A 17,004-nucleotide genomic window follows, 5' to 3' on the forward strand; every position below is an offset into this window, starting at 1 on the left:
CCATCATTCTGCCCTCTATCATTTTAATTAACTTTTTCTCTTTTTAACTCTTATAAATATGCACTCTTTTATGTCTGACGTCTTTCAACTGTCAGATCCGTCCACATGGAGGCGTGTGTCCGTGTTCCTGCTTTCTCATGCCATGTGACAGTCCACTGCATGAACATCCTATAATTTATTTACTCATTCTACTCTCAACAGACAGTGGGGTTGTTTCCAGTTTGGGGCTATGATGCAGAAAGCGGTTCAGGATGCTATCCCTTATGCACATATAAATGAGTGGACCTAAATACTCATTTCTGCTGGGTATATGCCCAGAAGTGGGATGGCTGGATCCCAGCATAAGCATATGCTTTCAGCTTTCACAAGCACTGACAAAGAGTTTTCCAAAGGGCTTGTACCACGCTGCACTCCCACCAGCAGTGCCCGAGAGTTCCAGTGGCTTCACATCCTCACCAACACTTGGTACCATCGGGCTGGTGGACATGCAGTATATCTCGGTGTGGTTTTAAATATGCGTTTCCCCGATGACTCATGATGGGTCAGCACCCTGACACTGGTTTATTGGCTATTTTGTGAAGGGACAGGAAGTGTTAAAGATGCTCATCCCTCCCAGGACATGATTTACTCCTATTTAATAGAGAAGACAGTTCCTTGGGGCTGGAGCCCTCTCGAATGCTGGGCCAGACTTGTCACAGCCTCAGTGGCCATCTTCACGTCTCTCTCCTTCTCTGCACTTTCAGAACAGATGAGCTCTTCTGTCAAAGGCTGTCCACCCACATTCCCTCTCTCTTCTGCAAATCCACTCTGCCAGCTCTTTCCCCTCTGCTTAGACACCTGCTCAAGTCCTTCCTGTCACGACAGCAATTGTCTCCTAGCAACAACACCATCACCACTCCACTCCAACTCCAACCCATATCACTCGCCACGTCCTCTCTCCTTTCCTCCATTGCTAAGCTCAGGAAAATGTCCTGAGGTCAGTGTCCATTCCTTCCCTCTCGTGGGCTGCTCTCCACACCACACTGTGGGCTCCCCTGCGCCCATTTCACACACACACACAGCCCTGACCCAGGCTGAAAGATGCCCTGGTTGTTTAAGCAACCAGAGGCATGTGAGCCTGCATCACGCGTGAGCACTCACACTGCGGACTGCTTCCTTCCTGCATTCATAGCTTCCTTGACTCCCATGAGCCACAGATTTATTTCAGGTGCTGCTTCTTAAATGTCTGTATGACCCCCTCTCTCTCCTCTTGGGTGGTGTTTCACCCCCTCTTTTCTAACTCTACACATTTTTTCCCTCTGCAGACTCCACTCCTGTGTCCTCGACCACCCTGCACACACCAGCGCCACCCACTTCTCCTTCATGAGCCCTCAGCCACGCACAGGACATCACGTGGATATAACATGACCATCTTATCCTCAGTAACTTCAAATCTGAGCTCACAACCTCCCTACAGATCTGATTCTTCAATGCTATTTCCAGGTTTCACAAGTGGTCCCACTACCAGCCTGAGCCAGAAACCTGGGAGTCATTCTTGACTCTTCTCTCTGCTTCATCTGCTGTGAGACCACTTTCCCCACAGCCTGTAAATGATGCTGCTTCTTATGAGGGCAAAGGCTTTTCCTTAGCATGCCAGCTCCAAAGGGCTGGAAGCAGATGCCTGTAGTCTACCACTGAGAAGACTGGGAAGGCCATGCTTGAGCTTGGGGAGAAGGGGTATCGTGACCTGTTAATTACGTCTGCCACAGGCACAGGCACAGGCACAGGCACGGAGGGGAACATGTAGCTTCCCACCTCTATATTTGCTGACTGTGGCTTTCATGCTGCCAAGAACATTCTGGCTTTTTTATGGTCCTGACCAAAGCCTGCTAACCTTTCAAGATCGATCTTGATTCCCCTCTTCTTTCATCACATCTTTCCCCAAACTCTCCACTTCATACCGATGTATGGATTTCCTGACCTGTCACAATGCTTCCTATGCACACTGTGTATTTTAAGCTCTCTATTAAAGTGCATACTTTTAGCAACTGCCTCGGGAAGGTATATCTTACTCCAAGAATATGCTCTGAAATTCTTCTGCACACGGACCACGTGTGTATACCACTGTAGGAGTGGCACGGTCTGGGCCCGCTGGCGGGTCTCAGTCAATTCTTACAGCATCGTAAGCACTGTCAGCCCCCCTCCCCCCTTCCAGGGGACTGAGAAAGAGACTCACCGAGCAGCTGGTTGGCAGAAGAGGTGGTGAGGTTAAACTGCTGCTCCAGATACTTCCCCAAGAAGGCAGCGAAGCCAGCCACCACTGCAATCTCCATGCAGGCGGCCAGGATGATGCAGGTGAACACCGGGTTTGAGAGCAGGTGCTTGGTGACCTTCGGGATCACTGCAGGGAGAGAAGCAGAGGACCAAGGTCACACACTGCACCCACCCCTGACCCCAACGCCCCACTTTGACCCATCTCAGTAGACAGCACTGGGAGTCAGCTGGTTGCTCAAGCCAACACGTATAATCTGTAGGTCACCCATACATAACTGCAAAATCTCTGGCTTCAAAATGTATGCTGACATTCCGTCAACTAAACTGACAACTACTAAAGCAGGAGAGATTATACCATGCCTTTCCTTACAGGGCACTGGAAACACTCCAGTATTTCACAAGCTACACAAGTTATTTCCACCTAAAAAAAGAAAGAAGAGTTTGAGGTTTGTTTCGCAAAAGGGAAAATACAAATTATATATAATGAATTATAAATGTTCAGTATATCTGTATGTGTGTGTGTATATATACCTATAATGAATATTTATAACTGTATATGTGTGTTAAGAAAATGTATTTAATTTTAACAGCTTCGAGAAAGAAATGAAATTATAGTGTATGTATATGCACACACACGTATATATAAATACATAATCCAACCTCCAACCCCTCTTTCTTTTCACAGCGACATTCGCATGGCCAAGCTTTCATGAGCTCTCACTTCGGAGAGACTGAAATCTTGATTTTCACTCCTGATCCAACATAATCCTTCCCTACATAGTAGCCAGTGGAATCAGTTCAAATCATTTCCCTGCTCAAAACTCCACAATGGCCAAAATTCTCCCTTGATATGATGGCCCACGGCCTGCCCCGGGGCTATCTGATCACACTCCGACCACGCTCCGTCCTCCCTCAGGTCCAGCCCCACCTGCACCTGGTCCTCCCCACCCAGGCCTCTGCACCCCACTTTGCAGTGGGGGTCTTCCCTCCGCTGGAACGCTCTGAGCCTGGATCTTTGCTCCATACGTTCCTTCTTCCTGCGGCGGTCTTTCCTCTTGACTCAAGTCAACCTAGAAGCCAGCACCCACCCAGCCCTGGAGCACAGGGCCCAGATGGGAGCCGACGGTGAGTGAAGTGCTCTGTGGCTTGCACACCGCTTTAAATACCAATGACGCCAGAGCAGGTCTCGGTGAGGTCATACATTTCAATCTCCCTGTATTAGACTCTATTTTACTTCAAATATGTGGTTTCATAAACCACTCTAATTTCTTTTTAATTGGTGCTTTTACAAATGAGAGATTTATGTTTTTTAAATCCGTTGAAAGTCGTCACGTTATTTGGATATTTTCATCAATTAGAGCCCTTGGTATGTGGCCTTTGACCCTATCGCCTCAACTGCGGTGTGACGACATATCCTGGCAGCATGCACGTGGGTCTGGGGCTGGGGGTGCCAGGACAACCCCATCATTTCAATATTCATGCCAGTTTTTGACGTGTACTTACTAAAAATCGCTAACTAAAACAAAACTGACACATCACATGTGTGGTTTCATGGCTACCATAGCTTAAGATAACGCTAGGTTAAAGCAAAAGATTTAAAGTTGTTTAAAGAGAAGTCATGTGTAAATAATTTATGGTGGTAAGGAGATAAGGCAAAAAAACTGTAAAAGTGGAGTAACAGTGACAAGTTAGGGGACCTCTGTTCTGCTGTAATCATAACAATGTGGAAGGTTTGGCATGCAGTATACTTGTTTCCACCTGTGTAAATGGAAGAAGATAAAACAGAGTCCCAGATGAAGGCAGGACTATTCCAAGTCTAGGACAAACCAATCAGTGCCCACGGTCATACAAAATAAACAGGTGAGGAGCGTCTAACACTGCATTCCAAGGTGATGAATTAGCCAGCTGTCCTACAGAAGACAGCTAATTACACAGGCTCAATCTCATCTCCTAGGAGACGAAACCTCTAAATGGCCCAACTAATTAGAATAAAATAATAATAGGAGATACGTAAGTTTTTAATAAGGTTAACAGACAAGCTCAATAAATCAAAGTGACAGATCAATGGGTCAGGAACCGGCGGATACACACAGCTTAAAAAGTATCATTTCTGGGAAAAACACCAAGTTTTAAAAATGAAACTCTCTATAAAAGATAGGGACTTGAGGATTCTTTGACTTAAAGAAAGAAAGTTATGAGAATGGATGGAGCCAGCTGATTGGAGGCTCAGAATCACTGTAGGCTGAGCAGCCCTCTTCTGTCTCCCAACCGAGAAACCACCAGACAATACTCCGAGCTGGTGGCCTCAGCTGTTCTGCAGTGGTTTTTTGTTAAACTACTCTTGGATTAAATAAATGCATGCAGACACACAAAAAAACAAAACAAAAACTTAAAAAGGGTATGAATAAGAGTAATGATAGTGCGAAAACAACTTTAAATTCATGGTATCCATGTATTTATACCCTGATTTATGGCAAGTGTACTAGCCTTTATGTGTGTTGTTTATTTTTTTTGGACAGGGTTTCAAGCATTTATGATAATTGGACTTTTTTAGAAATGTTCATTTCAAATAAGCGTCTAGAAGAGGCTACACTTAAAACCTATGTTTAAATGCTGAAAATTTTCCCTTTGTTAAATCCACATTTTTAAGTTGTACAAATATTTAGAAGAATGTTGACTGTGTAATATTTAAAAATGTGCACTACTTAACAAATATAAAAGATGAATATGCTCGGCATATGCAGAAGGTGGTATTTGTCTTCATGAATGAAAGTCCCTTGGATGTTAAGACTCCATCACCATAAATCACCGCTAACGAGTGAACGCTGATTTGCTATTGTGTGTGGCACACTGTGATACTGTAATGTACCTGTGACAAGGGACTGGTTGATTATGTCATAAAACACCAAGCTTCACTGAGAATGGTGTAGATCACATGGGTGACCACAGTGCCTTCTTGTAATAAATAAATTTGAAAGCCCCCAGCTGTTCATGTTTCAGTAGCTAATAACACTGTTGCTCAGTCATTGTACTTTTTGGGCATTGAGGTATCTATAAACTCTGAAAACACCTTCAACAATCAGTAGGCAGGTTGGGGACATTCCAGGAAAACCATCCTCTGCCATAATTTTTATCATAGGCTTCATTTCCTCTGTTAGGCTGCAGACTCTTCAGATTTGGGGACTTTGGAAGAAGAAAGCACCTCAGCCACACTTGCTCACAAATAAGACTGACACCACCGGCATCCTCCAGTTGGGAACTTTGTTCTCTGCCTCAGCAGGGACGCCAAGGAGGATTTCAGTTTGATCGCATTATCTGTTGGAACTCAGGACCTCCTTGCCCTTGAGCATGGCCATCACGGTTTATTTGGGGATGAGAAGGGCACTTCTCAACAAGTGCCCTTCTCCGGTTAATGGAACATTTTCTTACTTCAGCAAGCATTTAATTATTCCAGAGATAATTCCCTTTCAGTGGGAAGGATTCCCGGTGGAGACAGGAGGCTGCCTTAATATCTAATGGCTAAATTCACCTTGAATTAGATGTGACCATCATTAAGTTTGAGGATCATCTGACTGATGGCCCCGGGAAGACTCAGGGGGCCTTAGACGTACATGAAGAAGATCCTTTTCCCCCTCTACTAGACTGATTCACCCCCAGAAATGGCAGCTCGCTCTCACGTTCAGCTGTTTTCCTCACAGGCTCTTCCTCCCATCCTGGGCTTTACTGCCGTGACTTGCAGTGCTCTCAGAGAAGACTCCTTTTCCAAAGTTCAGCCTACCCTCCAAAGCCTCGATTCGAGAAGGGGTATTAATTAGCTTGATCCTAGGGCTAGCCTAGTGTCCCAAGCTTTCTCATGCAAATGGATTGTTAAGCCCATAAAATTCCACCTTTCCGAGGAGGCAGTAGCTAATGAGGTGGACTAGACAAATAAAAACTGGTGAACTGAGGCTACAGCAGGCCACTGAACATACGCAGTCTCTCACAGCCACTCACCTCCCACTTTCTGACTTAGCCTCGGAAGTTGGGCGCTGGGATGGGAGGCAGGCTGGCTTGTATCATGCAGTCTCACAGCTGGGGAAACCTTTTCACCCCTCATCAGGAGCATGTGCTTTCACCAGTGGAATGGTACAAAGTTGGGAAGAGTGGCAGGGGAGCAATCTCCAGGAAAAACAAGTTTTCTACTGCTAGTCTTTGGAAGACAGTCCTGCAGGACTGAGTTTCTTGGGAACCTGAGGGTCTTCCAGGAGGGAGAAAGGTAGGTTTGGGGAAGTCACGAGGACTAACACTGACAGAGCATTTCCTGTATGCCAAGTATTGTTTCTACTGCTTACACATCCACTCATAATCCTCCCACCAAAACTGTGATCTTAAGATGATTAAAATCCTCCAGTTACAGTTAAGGAAACTGAAGCAAAGAGTGGTTTCCATGGTTAGAGAAGCAAAGCAGAAACTCAGACCCTGGCACCTGCTGCCACACAGCGTGCTTATAACCACTGTTTTATTCTGGTCCTGGTTCTAAGAGGTGCTGCATGGGTTTAAGGACTAAGCATGCCTCTGGTCATCAAAGCACGGCTTAACTGTTAGAACTGAGAATAACAGGAGTTTGGGACTAACGTCTACACACTACTTTATATAAAGCAGATAAACAACAAGGACCTACTGTGTAGCACAGGGAACTATATTCAATATCTTGTAATGGCCTATAATGCTAAAGAATCTGAAGAACGTGTGCGTGTGTGTATAACTGAATCACTTTGCTGTACACCTGAAACTAACACAACTTTGCAAAATCAACTATACTTTAATAAAAAAGAATAAAAAAACATTCCCACTTGGGTTAGGGAAAGTGACGAGATCTGACATGACTAAGGACTTAGTCCATGTTTTTTTGAAGGAGGAGAGGTAGGAAAGGGAGGCAGGGACAGAGGAATGAAAGAAAGAAAGGACTGGAGAGCCCAGAGAAGAGCCCTGTACCACAGAAAAGGCTTCACTGAATGAGGTTGCATGAAATAATGGCTGAGAACCGGGTCGAAGCAGCCACGTCACTGGGATTTGAATTCTGGCCTGAAGACTGAGCACACCGCTCCATCCTGCGGACGGCCGCAAAGATGAAATGAGACCCGCTGCATGGAAAGCCCGCGGCCCCGTGCTTCTGGCATGCAGGTTAGAGTCCGAGAGGACCGATGCTAATACAACAGAAGCAACCCTTGGCCACGCTGGGAGGGCACCAGGCTTGCCGTGGGAATGCCTATGTGATCAGAGGCGGTGAGCAAGCAGAGTGGGCAAGAGACTGGGGTGGGTGGGCTGAGCTCCTGGGACCCAAGGGCTTTTCATGAAGATCCCCCTCCTGCCGAGGGCTGTTCAGCAGGTCAGGAGGTCAGGAGGCCAAGTCCTTGTTCACTGCCCTTCCTGGGAATTAGTGGTACCCTGGGAAGTGCTCACTGTGGGCTCAGTTATAAGCCCCTTGACCCTCAGATATCTCTGCCTTCAGTCTCCCTACTGAAATTGGCCTCAACTTTCTTTCTCTTTAATAACACTGCTGTCAGTACACCGTGGTTAACCTTCCCAAAAAGGGACGATGGAGCCAGTCTATGCAACTGCTCAGTAATAGTGACAGTGACAGTGACAGTGACAGCCAACACTCGCCAGGAAATCAGTGTTGGATGGGCACCGCAGTACGGGTTTCTTTTAATTCTCACAGTTATTACAATAGGGGGGGGTGTCTTATCACCCTTATCTTAGACACAAGGACGCCAAGGCTCCCTAGAGAGGCTGGAGTCCAACAGGTCCCATCCCGGAGTGCAAAACCAAGAGGTGAAGAAAGGTAGGTTCCAACTCAGGTCTGCTTGCATTTCAGAGCCCATCTCTAAATCTTCAGGTTTCTGGGTGGGGCCCTGAACCAACAGAAAAGTATTTTTCTGAAAGATGAGGCACCATGAAGCACTTCCCAACATACGGGACCCATGAGCAGAAGAGAGAGATGGGGGGATCTGGGTCAGGTGAGATAAACAAGTGTTCAAGTCATGACCAAAAGCAAATGAAAGAAGGAAGAAGTAATGGAGACGTGCACAAACACCATCTTGGGGGCATAAGATTGATGCCAAGGCAGAGTGGATCCTGGGAAAAACAATGGTTCACGGGTCAGCATGAATTTTCAGCAGCCACCACGTTGGTTCCCACACACCCAGGGCAGGCTGTCACCCCAGCACCACTGACCCCACTGGACACCCTTGCCCGGGTCCTCCTGTCTCTTCCATATGAGGAGCCACCTGAGAGCAGAGATGGAGCCGCTCCAGCCCCGGATGTGGGCACCGTGCCCAGTAAGAGCAGATGCTTCACACATGCAAGAAAGCATGAAAAGAATCCAATAAAGAAACAAATGAAATGCGTAGTCTTGAATGGTAACTGGTGTAGTTTCTTAAGGGACATCAGCTATAGAAACAGAGGTCAATTTGTGATCACACCATTCATGGTATTCCATAGGTTCACGGGCTGTGGGGGGTGGGGCAGCAATTAGCTAATACGGCCATTTCCATCACCGACTTTGGAGATGCCCCAGCCATTCTTTGGGTCAGGGTTAGGGAAGAGTCCCGGTGGGAGGGGAGGCCTGTGGTGCCTGTTAGCCTCCTGGAAGCGAGTGCCTACCCCGCACTGGCCCCAGGCTGGCAGCCTGACCTCCAGGTCAGGCCCACAGTGGCTTCCTCACTACAGAAGAGCCCATGCCCCGTCCCGGGAACCCAGAGGAGCGTCCGGCACCCTGTCACTGCCAGCTCTGAGAGCGGTAGCTACCAGGCTCTGTCTGCTCATCTTTGGTGAGGTAACAGGCAGAAGGTAACGCCTCCCGAAGGTTGTGGTTTGAATGAACAAACGAGAAACCCTCAGCACAGGAAACCAGCCTTTAGAGTGAAACCCAAGTGTCAGATGAGTGTGGATCCATCAGGACAAACCAGAGCGCATCAATTCCACTGATTCTTTAAAAATCACCAGCTCCTTATAACACCACCAAGGAGGCCCCAAGAGAAAAGGAACAGTGTGGCTGCCGGCTTAAAGCAAGAAGGAAGCATCCACAGAGGCACGCCCGGCGTCTGCAAGCTGGTGCTCCAACCTGGGGTCACCCCAGTGATTTCCTCACACCAGGAGTGTGAAGCCGGAACACACGATCACCACGGGATCTCGGAGGCGGACAAAGGAGCCTGGGAAGAAGCAGGCCCTCATTCAGACCCAGATACCGCATCTTCCCACGGTGGCAGCAGACAGAAAATGACTAAGGAAATAAGAGTCTTTTATAAGCAAACAGACACTTTAATAACTTCACGTCTGCTCCTGGAACCTTCTCTAGGAACAGGGTGCCCCACCTCAGTGGCGGCCGGGCTGACTGCATTTGGCATTCACAAAGACTCTTAACGACGGGAGAATTCCTTCCTGGGAAGCTGGAAAGAGAAACAGCGCTGAGGTCAGACACCCACATTGAGGCACATGCCCATCTCGAAACTGAGGCGTTCAAATGCTAGTTCCAGAAGTGCTGGGTTTAGAGCCAGCCTTGAAGGTTCAGAGCCTTCAATATGCCAATGTCACCTTCAATATGCTAGTGTCAACTTCCAAGAGTCACATCAAGGCTGTCCCAAGCTTATTTTGTGAGCCGGTCACCCCACACCCATTTTATCTTTCTGTGTAACTGCTGGAGGCGTTAGCCTTTGGTGGAGACCCTTCCAAGGACCCCCACCAGCTCTGACATTTGTTTTCAACTGGGCACTCCCTTCGAATCTCCAGGGGAGCCCGACATCCAGATGCCTGGGTCACCTCTCCCCACCCCTCCCCACTGCAGACTCACAGAATCAGAACTCGTAGGGATGGGGCCCCTGAACCAGTGGTTCAAGAAAGCCCACAGGTGCTACTGATTCACATCCCTGGTTGGGAAACAGTGGCTCATAAAATAAGGTCCAGCCTTACCAGAAGGGCAATGAGAAGGCCGTCAGTAACTCATTCACAATTTTACCGAGGACTTACCGGGTGGCCTCGGCTACCAGGAAGTCCGCTGGGTGTGGGAGCTGAGACCAGTCTGCGTCCTACCACGACCTTCTCTGAATCCTATTCTCAAAACCAGATGTCTCTCTCCCACAAACATCTCAGGCATTTCAATCCCTTGCCACTGCCTGCACCCGCCTCCCAGCCCGGAAGCCCTTCCTCTCCCTCCATTCATGGGGCTGGGCTGCTGCATCCTTCACACCCCTGTCTTCAAATCCTCCCTCGGTGGTCCCCACTCCATCCCTTTGAACTCCCCATACTCCTCACCACCTCCTGTCCTGTATTCTAGCAACGTTTCGTAAGCACCCGACGGGCGAATGAGAGTGAATGAAAGAGTCCTGGGATCACAGAAGTCTAAAAAATACGGAGCAAATAACAGCCGGCCAGCCTTCCTTAGAGCTGGCCTCCTGAGAGTCTTTAAGACAAACATAATGTATGAATCTCCAAGACAGTCATGGTAGACAGACGGTTTCCCAACTTACTTGGCCACGTAAACATACCTCCCTGTTACTGCCGTTGATTTGTCTTGCCCTGAGCATCCCAGAGAACTCATGTTCCAAGAAACCCCCATTGAGAAATGCTGTCTTCTGGTTATTCCCTTCCTCCCTTCCTTCCAAAACCACAAGGCGCATCCACAGTGTGCCAGGCATCGTGCTAGGTGGCCTCAGCCACGTGCATCTTCTTGCTGAAATAACTTGAGAATCAGGGGAACCGTGGCTGATCCACGGACATGACCCCCAGCGCACCCTCCATCAATGCTGATACGAACACGATGAAGCCACTGACCCGTCTGGACCCTGGGGACCTGTAAAAAGGACTCCTGTGACATGACAGCATCGGAGCCACAGCTTGGCACAGGATCTCAAATGTTTGGGAAGGCAGGTGGCTTCCTGGGCCATGGAACCAAGAAAAAAGAGTTCCACGGGAAATCCACAGGAGGGCAGAGCACAGCTCTGAAGACAAATCACACGATAAAAAACATTCAGCCATTTAGCCCACAGAACAAGGACTCTCAGATCACCAGGCTCCTCACGGAAACATCATGCTGCCAGGCACAGGACCCTGATTAAGAAAAACGCAGCAGAAACCGACTGCTAGCTGGCGGGCGAGGGAGGAGGCCTGGCAGAGATGCTAAAGCCAGGGGCATGAGCTGGATCCCACGGCCGGGCCAATGCACGTGGGGCCCCTGTGGCACAGTGGGTGACGTGGCAGTGGGGGCGAGCGTGGACCCTGCCCAAGAAGCAAAACACCTGCCAGGAAGATGGGCGAGTAGAGACATGCAGCCCAAAGTCATGGTGCAGGTCAGCTGAGCCACTGGGCCGGCAGACCCTCTGATTCAACGGCCCGGGTGCCAGGAACAGACCCTCCTCCCCATGCAGGCGAGTCACCTGAGGGCCAGCCGTGGCACTCAGCACAGGTGTTCGCAAGTGGGGCAAACACAGGCCAAAACTCCGGGAGGGGCTGCAGGTGAGGACAGCTTTAACATACTGATCGCGATGTCACCCAAACATGGGTGACAGTTGTGTTTCCTCAGGGGCACCCGATCTACAGTGGGGGAGCAACGTGTTAAGGAAAGCAGCAAACTGTGGGCTGGGCAGTGCCTGTCCAGTGAGCCAGGTATCCCTTACGTATCAGACGTGCACTGAGCACGGCCACGTGAGCAAAGAGGGATGTGGTCCCTGTTCTCTTGAAGCTTATGCGGGAAGTGAATGGTCACTCACTCCTATAAGTGTCACACAATGACCATGACCCAGAGAGCAACATGCCATGGACGGGGTGCCGTCAGGAGGTCAGGAACATGTCCTTGGGGAAATGGTGTGTGACCTGATCCCTGGAGACTAGGATTCCAATGGCGGGAATAGCCAGCTGCAAAGTCCCGGGTGGAAGGGAGCCTGGGGAACACGGAGGACTCAAAAGAGGCCAGCGAGGTGGAGCTGGTGTGGCGGGAACAGGGTAGCAATGAGGTGAGGAGAGGCTGGAGGGACAGAACATCATTGGGCTGACAGCCACGTGAAGGGCTCGGCCTCGGTCCCATGAAGCAGGAGGTGACAACAGGATCAGACGTGTTCTGAAAACATCATCGTGTGGATGGCAGCCTGGAGGGGTCAGGGCAGCCGGGAGCGTGGGAGAGACCAAAAGCAGGATGGAGAGAGGTGTGGGTGGTAAAATCAGCAGGACCCGGTGATGAATGGCACTAGGGGTGGGGGCGGGGAGGAGGACAGGAAAGCAGATTTCATCTCCCCTAAAAAGGAAGGTCCTCTGGAGCTGGGCTCTGCCTGTTCTCTTTTGGAGAGGGACCAAGCGGACGTTAACAGTAGCAGTTTCTCCAACACAGTAAGGACTTCTGTTCCATCCACCCCAGACCGATCCCTTTTTCCTTCCTGGCTAGTTCATTAACAGTTGAGGGGATCTTTGTGGGAAACAGAGGAAAGGGTTTGGGATTGGGAGTCCAAGAGCTGGGTCCAGTCCTGGCTGCACCCTTCACAGCTGCGGTGCCTGGTTTAACCCCCTAGAGCTCCGTGTCCTGGAGGCATGGGGACTGATGACAACACTCACCGTATCAGCCGGACTATGGGGGCCAAGCGGGAGGTCTGTGCAAGTGCTTTGGAAGTCATCAACCATCCTCTACGTTTTGGGGGTGGTTCTTTACGATTCTTTACGGCCTGAAGCCGCACCCCATCCCCCCAGCTCAGCCATCACCCGCTGTCCCCCGGTGCAGCTATCTTTTCTGGGACGGGAAGAGGCCACTTGGCAGTCAGCAGCAAGTGCACAGAGATAAGAGTGCTCAGCTTTGGACTGCTCTGCCCTTTCAATGATCAAAGGTGGCCTCTTCAGCTTTTAAACCGCTGGTACAGTCGCACTGAACCCAGCTCCAAAGTCCATCAGAGGGTCAGGCCATGCCAGTGCTTGCAGGAGGTCGGTCTTTCCCTTCCTTTTCGGCTGCACCCTTGTCTAGAAGACTCACTGTCTTAAGGCACATCTGTGTCGCTGCAGCCAGCAGCCAGAGTTTCAGGACACTCTGTTGAAAAGTCAGTTTTCCTTTTTTCTTTAACAGAGAGTCTGTTCATCACCCTAAGATGCAGTATCATGTCGTGGTTAAGGAGACAGGCACCGAGGCCGTCCTGGGATTCAAGCATCTTTCCTTTCCATCTGTAAGCCTCAGTCTCCTTGTCTGTAAGATGGTGACAATGCCTCATGGGGCTGGGGGATCAAATATGGCAGTGTATGGAAAACAAACGCTAGTTGCTATTATCTGTGTGTGTGTGTGCGTGTGCACGCACATATGCACACACACTAGCGAGAAAGGATTCGTTCCCTCATTCACTCACTCATTCATTTGTCCCATATCACCTATGTGCCAGGAGCTGAGCGAGGCAGTGGGAACAAAAAGATGAATGAGAGCCTCGTCCTGAGAACCCACAAGCCCTGGGCAAATGTACGCCAGCAGACAGGCCATACCACGTAGCGGGGTAACAGGTGCTTTGCAGGGCTTTGAGGGCAACAGAGGACCGCAGCTGACCTAGCACTGGGCATGGGGGCCTGTGTGCAGAGGGGCTATGGGGAAGGCTTCCGGGGGAGGTGGGGACCAAGTCCAGCCCAGCAGAGGACCGAGGGAGGTAGGGTGATCCAGACAGAAACAGCAGCAAAGAGGAGAGTGCCTGATGTGTTCTGGAAACAGTGCAGAGCCTGATGCGGAGGTTAGACAAACACGTGGCAGCAGAAAGGGCTCAGATCCAGGCCATCAAAGCCCCCCCACCAAGGCAAGCGACACTGGAGTCACTTTCCAAATGAAACACACTAGCGAATGACAATTTCGTAGATTTGTCTATAACCATCCCCTGAATTCCTTCCTCCCTCTGATCTAGACTTTCACAAACCATTCTGCAAACTCTGAGCATCTAGACTCAAGGAGGCCACACGAGGTGCAGTCCTGGCTGCTGCCGGCTCGCGGGGCAGGGAAGGGGAGAAGTGGACACCACGCCGGACACAACAGGAGGGATGTGAGGGGAGGCGTGTGTCCTGAAAGATGAATCAGCAAAATGCTCTGAAGAATAAAATGATGGAGGAGGGATTTTAGAGCCAGGGAAGAAAGGAAAAGTTATTGGGTGGCCCAGCTGAGATGTGAAAATGTGTCTTGGATTTGCTGACTCCCAGCTAGGGGAGATACAGGAGTTTAACAAGCCCAGGTATCTGCTCACCAGCTGCCTGCTTTGTGAAATGGTTCTGTGACAGTCACCGCAAGACGGGGACTTCTGGGTCATGCAAGAAAAAAGAAGGAACAGCTTTTTGACAGCGTTCTGGAACAAAACTCTGAGCTTTCCATCTCTCACCTTCCGATAACAACTGCAAAACCCAGTGGATGACGGACTTGGTTGGCAACAGACCTTTGAGGTCTGCTTCTGGAGAAGAGTGCTCTGGAAAGTGACTGCAGGCCTGAAGTCCCCTGTCACTGAACTGGAGCTCGGTTTCCACACCTAGAAATGGTAATAAGTACTAATATCGACCTTACGCAGCTGCTGTAAAGATTAAACAAGACCCTGCAAGTTAAAGCCAAGGGGAGATGAACGACATGACCAGGGGTGCATGGTTAGGAAGAGGCTGAGCCGGATGTGAACCCAGGTGAGCAGCCCCCGGCTCTCCTAGGATCAAAGAGGCTCAGCGGGGAGGACGACAGAGTGGCTGCTCCTCGACCAACATCAGCTCTTCTCAGGAGTCTTCAGTCTGCAGAGCTTGGCAGGAGACACAGACTGACAGCCAGAAAAGAAACCCGTTTGCAAGCTCAAATGAGACAGCTGAGAAATGGCAACATAGAGATTTGTAGAGTGATGTTAATTCCTCTGATACGTGCAACGCTGCTCAGTTTATCTATACTCATAAATGCGCAGCATGTTGCATGCAGACCAGTGGGGCTTTCAATGATGCAAATCGGATGAAGATGGGAGCACCCGGCAGCACTGCATGGTGCTTTTGGCAGAAATGTCCAGGTGGCAAAAACATCTGGTCTCACGTGGAAAAACGAAGGAAGTAAACCACTGTGGTCCCATCTCCATGTGCCAGCGCCTGGAAAATTTATTAGCACACAGCTTGCTCCACTGTACTTTGGCTCCTGGGGATTCTTTTAGACGTCTTCCTTTCCTGCTGGGACATCCTTAAGGTCCATTAATGGACCTGACGCCTCTGGGAATTGCTAATTCTAAATTAAAAGTCATTAATTATATACTACTATTAATAGACAGCCCAGGTATACACAGGCCACAGCTTGTGATGGCTTCTGTCTGGCGATTCTCAGCTCCACCAACCCAATCGTGTACTGTCAGCTCAGCCACAGCACAGCCAACACTCACGTCATCCTGCTTTGGTGTGGCCCACACGCCTCCCCTGCTACAATACCAGCTCCAGAATACAAGCTGCCTTGGTCACCGCTGTGGCCCTGGCAGGGTCTCAGTAAATGCTGACTGAATTAACAAAGGGGTTAAAAAGTGGCTGAGTCAGAGCCATGTCTTCCCTCAAGACTGAGCTCAGCTCTGCCTCGGACCCAGGCGGCGGACTCTTCCCTGCCTGTCGGCTGTGTTCCCGTAACCCACGGAGCTGCCTGGTGCTGCTGCTCTCGGCACATTAAGATGCCTCTGCTGGCTTGCTGGCCTGTCCCTACACTGGATGGCGAGCTCTTTGATGGCACAATTATATCTTTTTTTATCTGTGCATCCCCAGAGATGAAAGATGTGAGATCACAGGTACAGCTCTTACCATCAGAGCCTGAGGGAGGCAGGGCCATCACTCTGGGATGAGGAAATACCTGGGAAGGCTGCCACCACCCAGGTCCAGGGTGTCCCCTGCAAGGCCCTCTCTCATGCCAGCCCCATCTGCTCCTGCGGATCTGATCCCGGGGACACCGTGTGGCCGGCTGTGCTATGAGAGGAGCAGCAGGCATCCCCTCCGGCCACCTGGGAGCTCCTGAAGTGGGCCTGTCCAAGGAGCCTCTTATACTAAGCACAGACTCCTGGGGGTCCAAGCCAAGGTAACATCAGAGGACACAAAGTGGGTGGCCTTCTCTCCTAACAAAGCCTTCTGGAACTCAGATGAATTTTAAGCTTTTCTATGGACAATTCCCCATTACGACCTCGGTAGAAGCCATCTATTGGACATGCAGTTGAACAAGACATTAGGGTCTTAAATTAGCCTCTTGTGGGAATTAGCACAAGTTCTTTGAATCCCTCCCTGGTTAAACAGGCGGAATTAACGGTCTCCTGCAGGTAGTGCTTGGATTCTCATGACCGTGCTGTCACTGAGGAGCGGGGTCACAACTTTACGCTTGTGGAAACAAAGCACAGAGAAGTTAATGATCACAGAGCCGGGGAAGATCAGAACGGGGCTCTGAGCACCAGGTCACCTGAGGTTCCCTCCATAGCTCTTGCTGACTGAAAAAAAAAAAAAAAAAAGGCACAACATGTGAGTTGTGAGTTAAGTTTTATTTAGGGCCTATCGAGGACTACAGCCCGGGAGACAGCCCCTCAGCTCCGAGGAACTGCTAGAAAGAGGCACCATGGAGGCTGTCTCCCGGGCTATAGTCCTCACTCAGCCCCAAATAAAACCCAACTCACACCTCTCACATTGTGCCTTTTTTTTCCAGTTGACATTCTCAAGCATCTCCATAGAAAGTAAACCTCATTACACAGAAGCTTGGTAGAGATTTTTATCAAATCTCTAAATTGAGAGCTGCAAGAC

General features: G+C 49.7%; 1 protein-coding gene across 3 annotated transcripts in view; it reads right to left on the reverse strand.

Annotated features, from left to right (window-relative positions):
• SLCO3A1 (solute carrier organic anion transporter family member 3A1) overlaps positions 1-17,004 on the reverse strand; it is a 263,922-nt gene that overhangs the window by 40,913 nt on the left and 206,005 nt on the right. For all 3 annotated transcript variants that reach the window (XM_072950745.1, XM_072950744.1, XM_072950743.1), the window contains exon 5: positions 2,216-2,380. In XM_072950745.1, the coding sequence (XP_072806846.1) occupies positions 2,216-2,380 (165 nt within the window). The remainder of the gene's footprint in view (positions 1-2,215; positions 2,381-17,004) is intronic.

The sequence above is a fragment of the Vicugna pacos genome, chromosome 27 (genome assembly GCF_048564905.1).
Source record: "Vicugna pacos chromosome 27, VicPac4, whole genome shotgun sequence".
NCBI lineage: Eukaryota > Metazoa > Chordata > Mammalia > Artiodactyla > Camelidae > Vicugna > Vicugna pacos.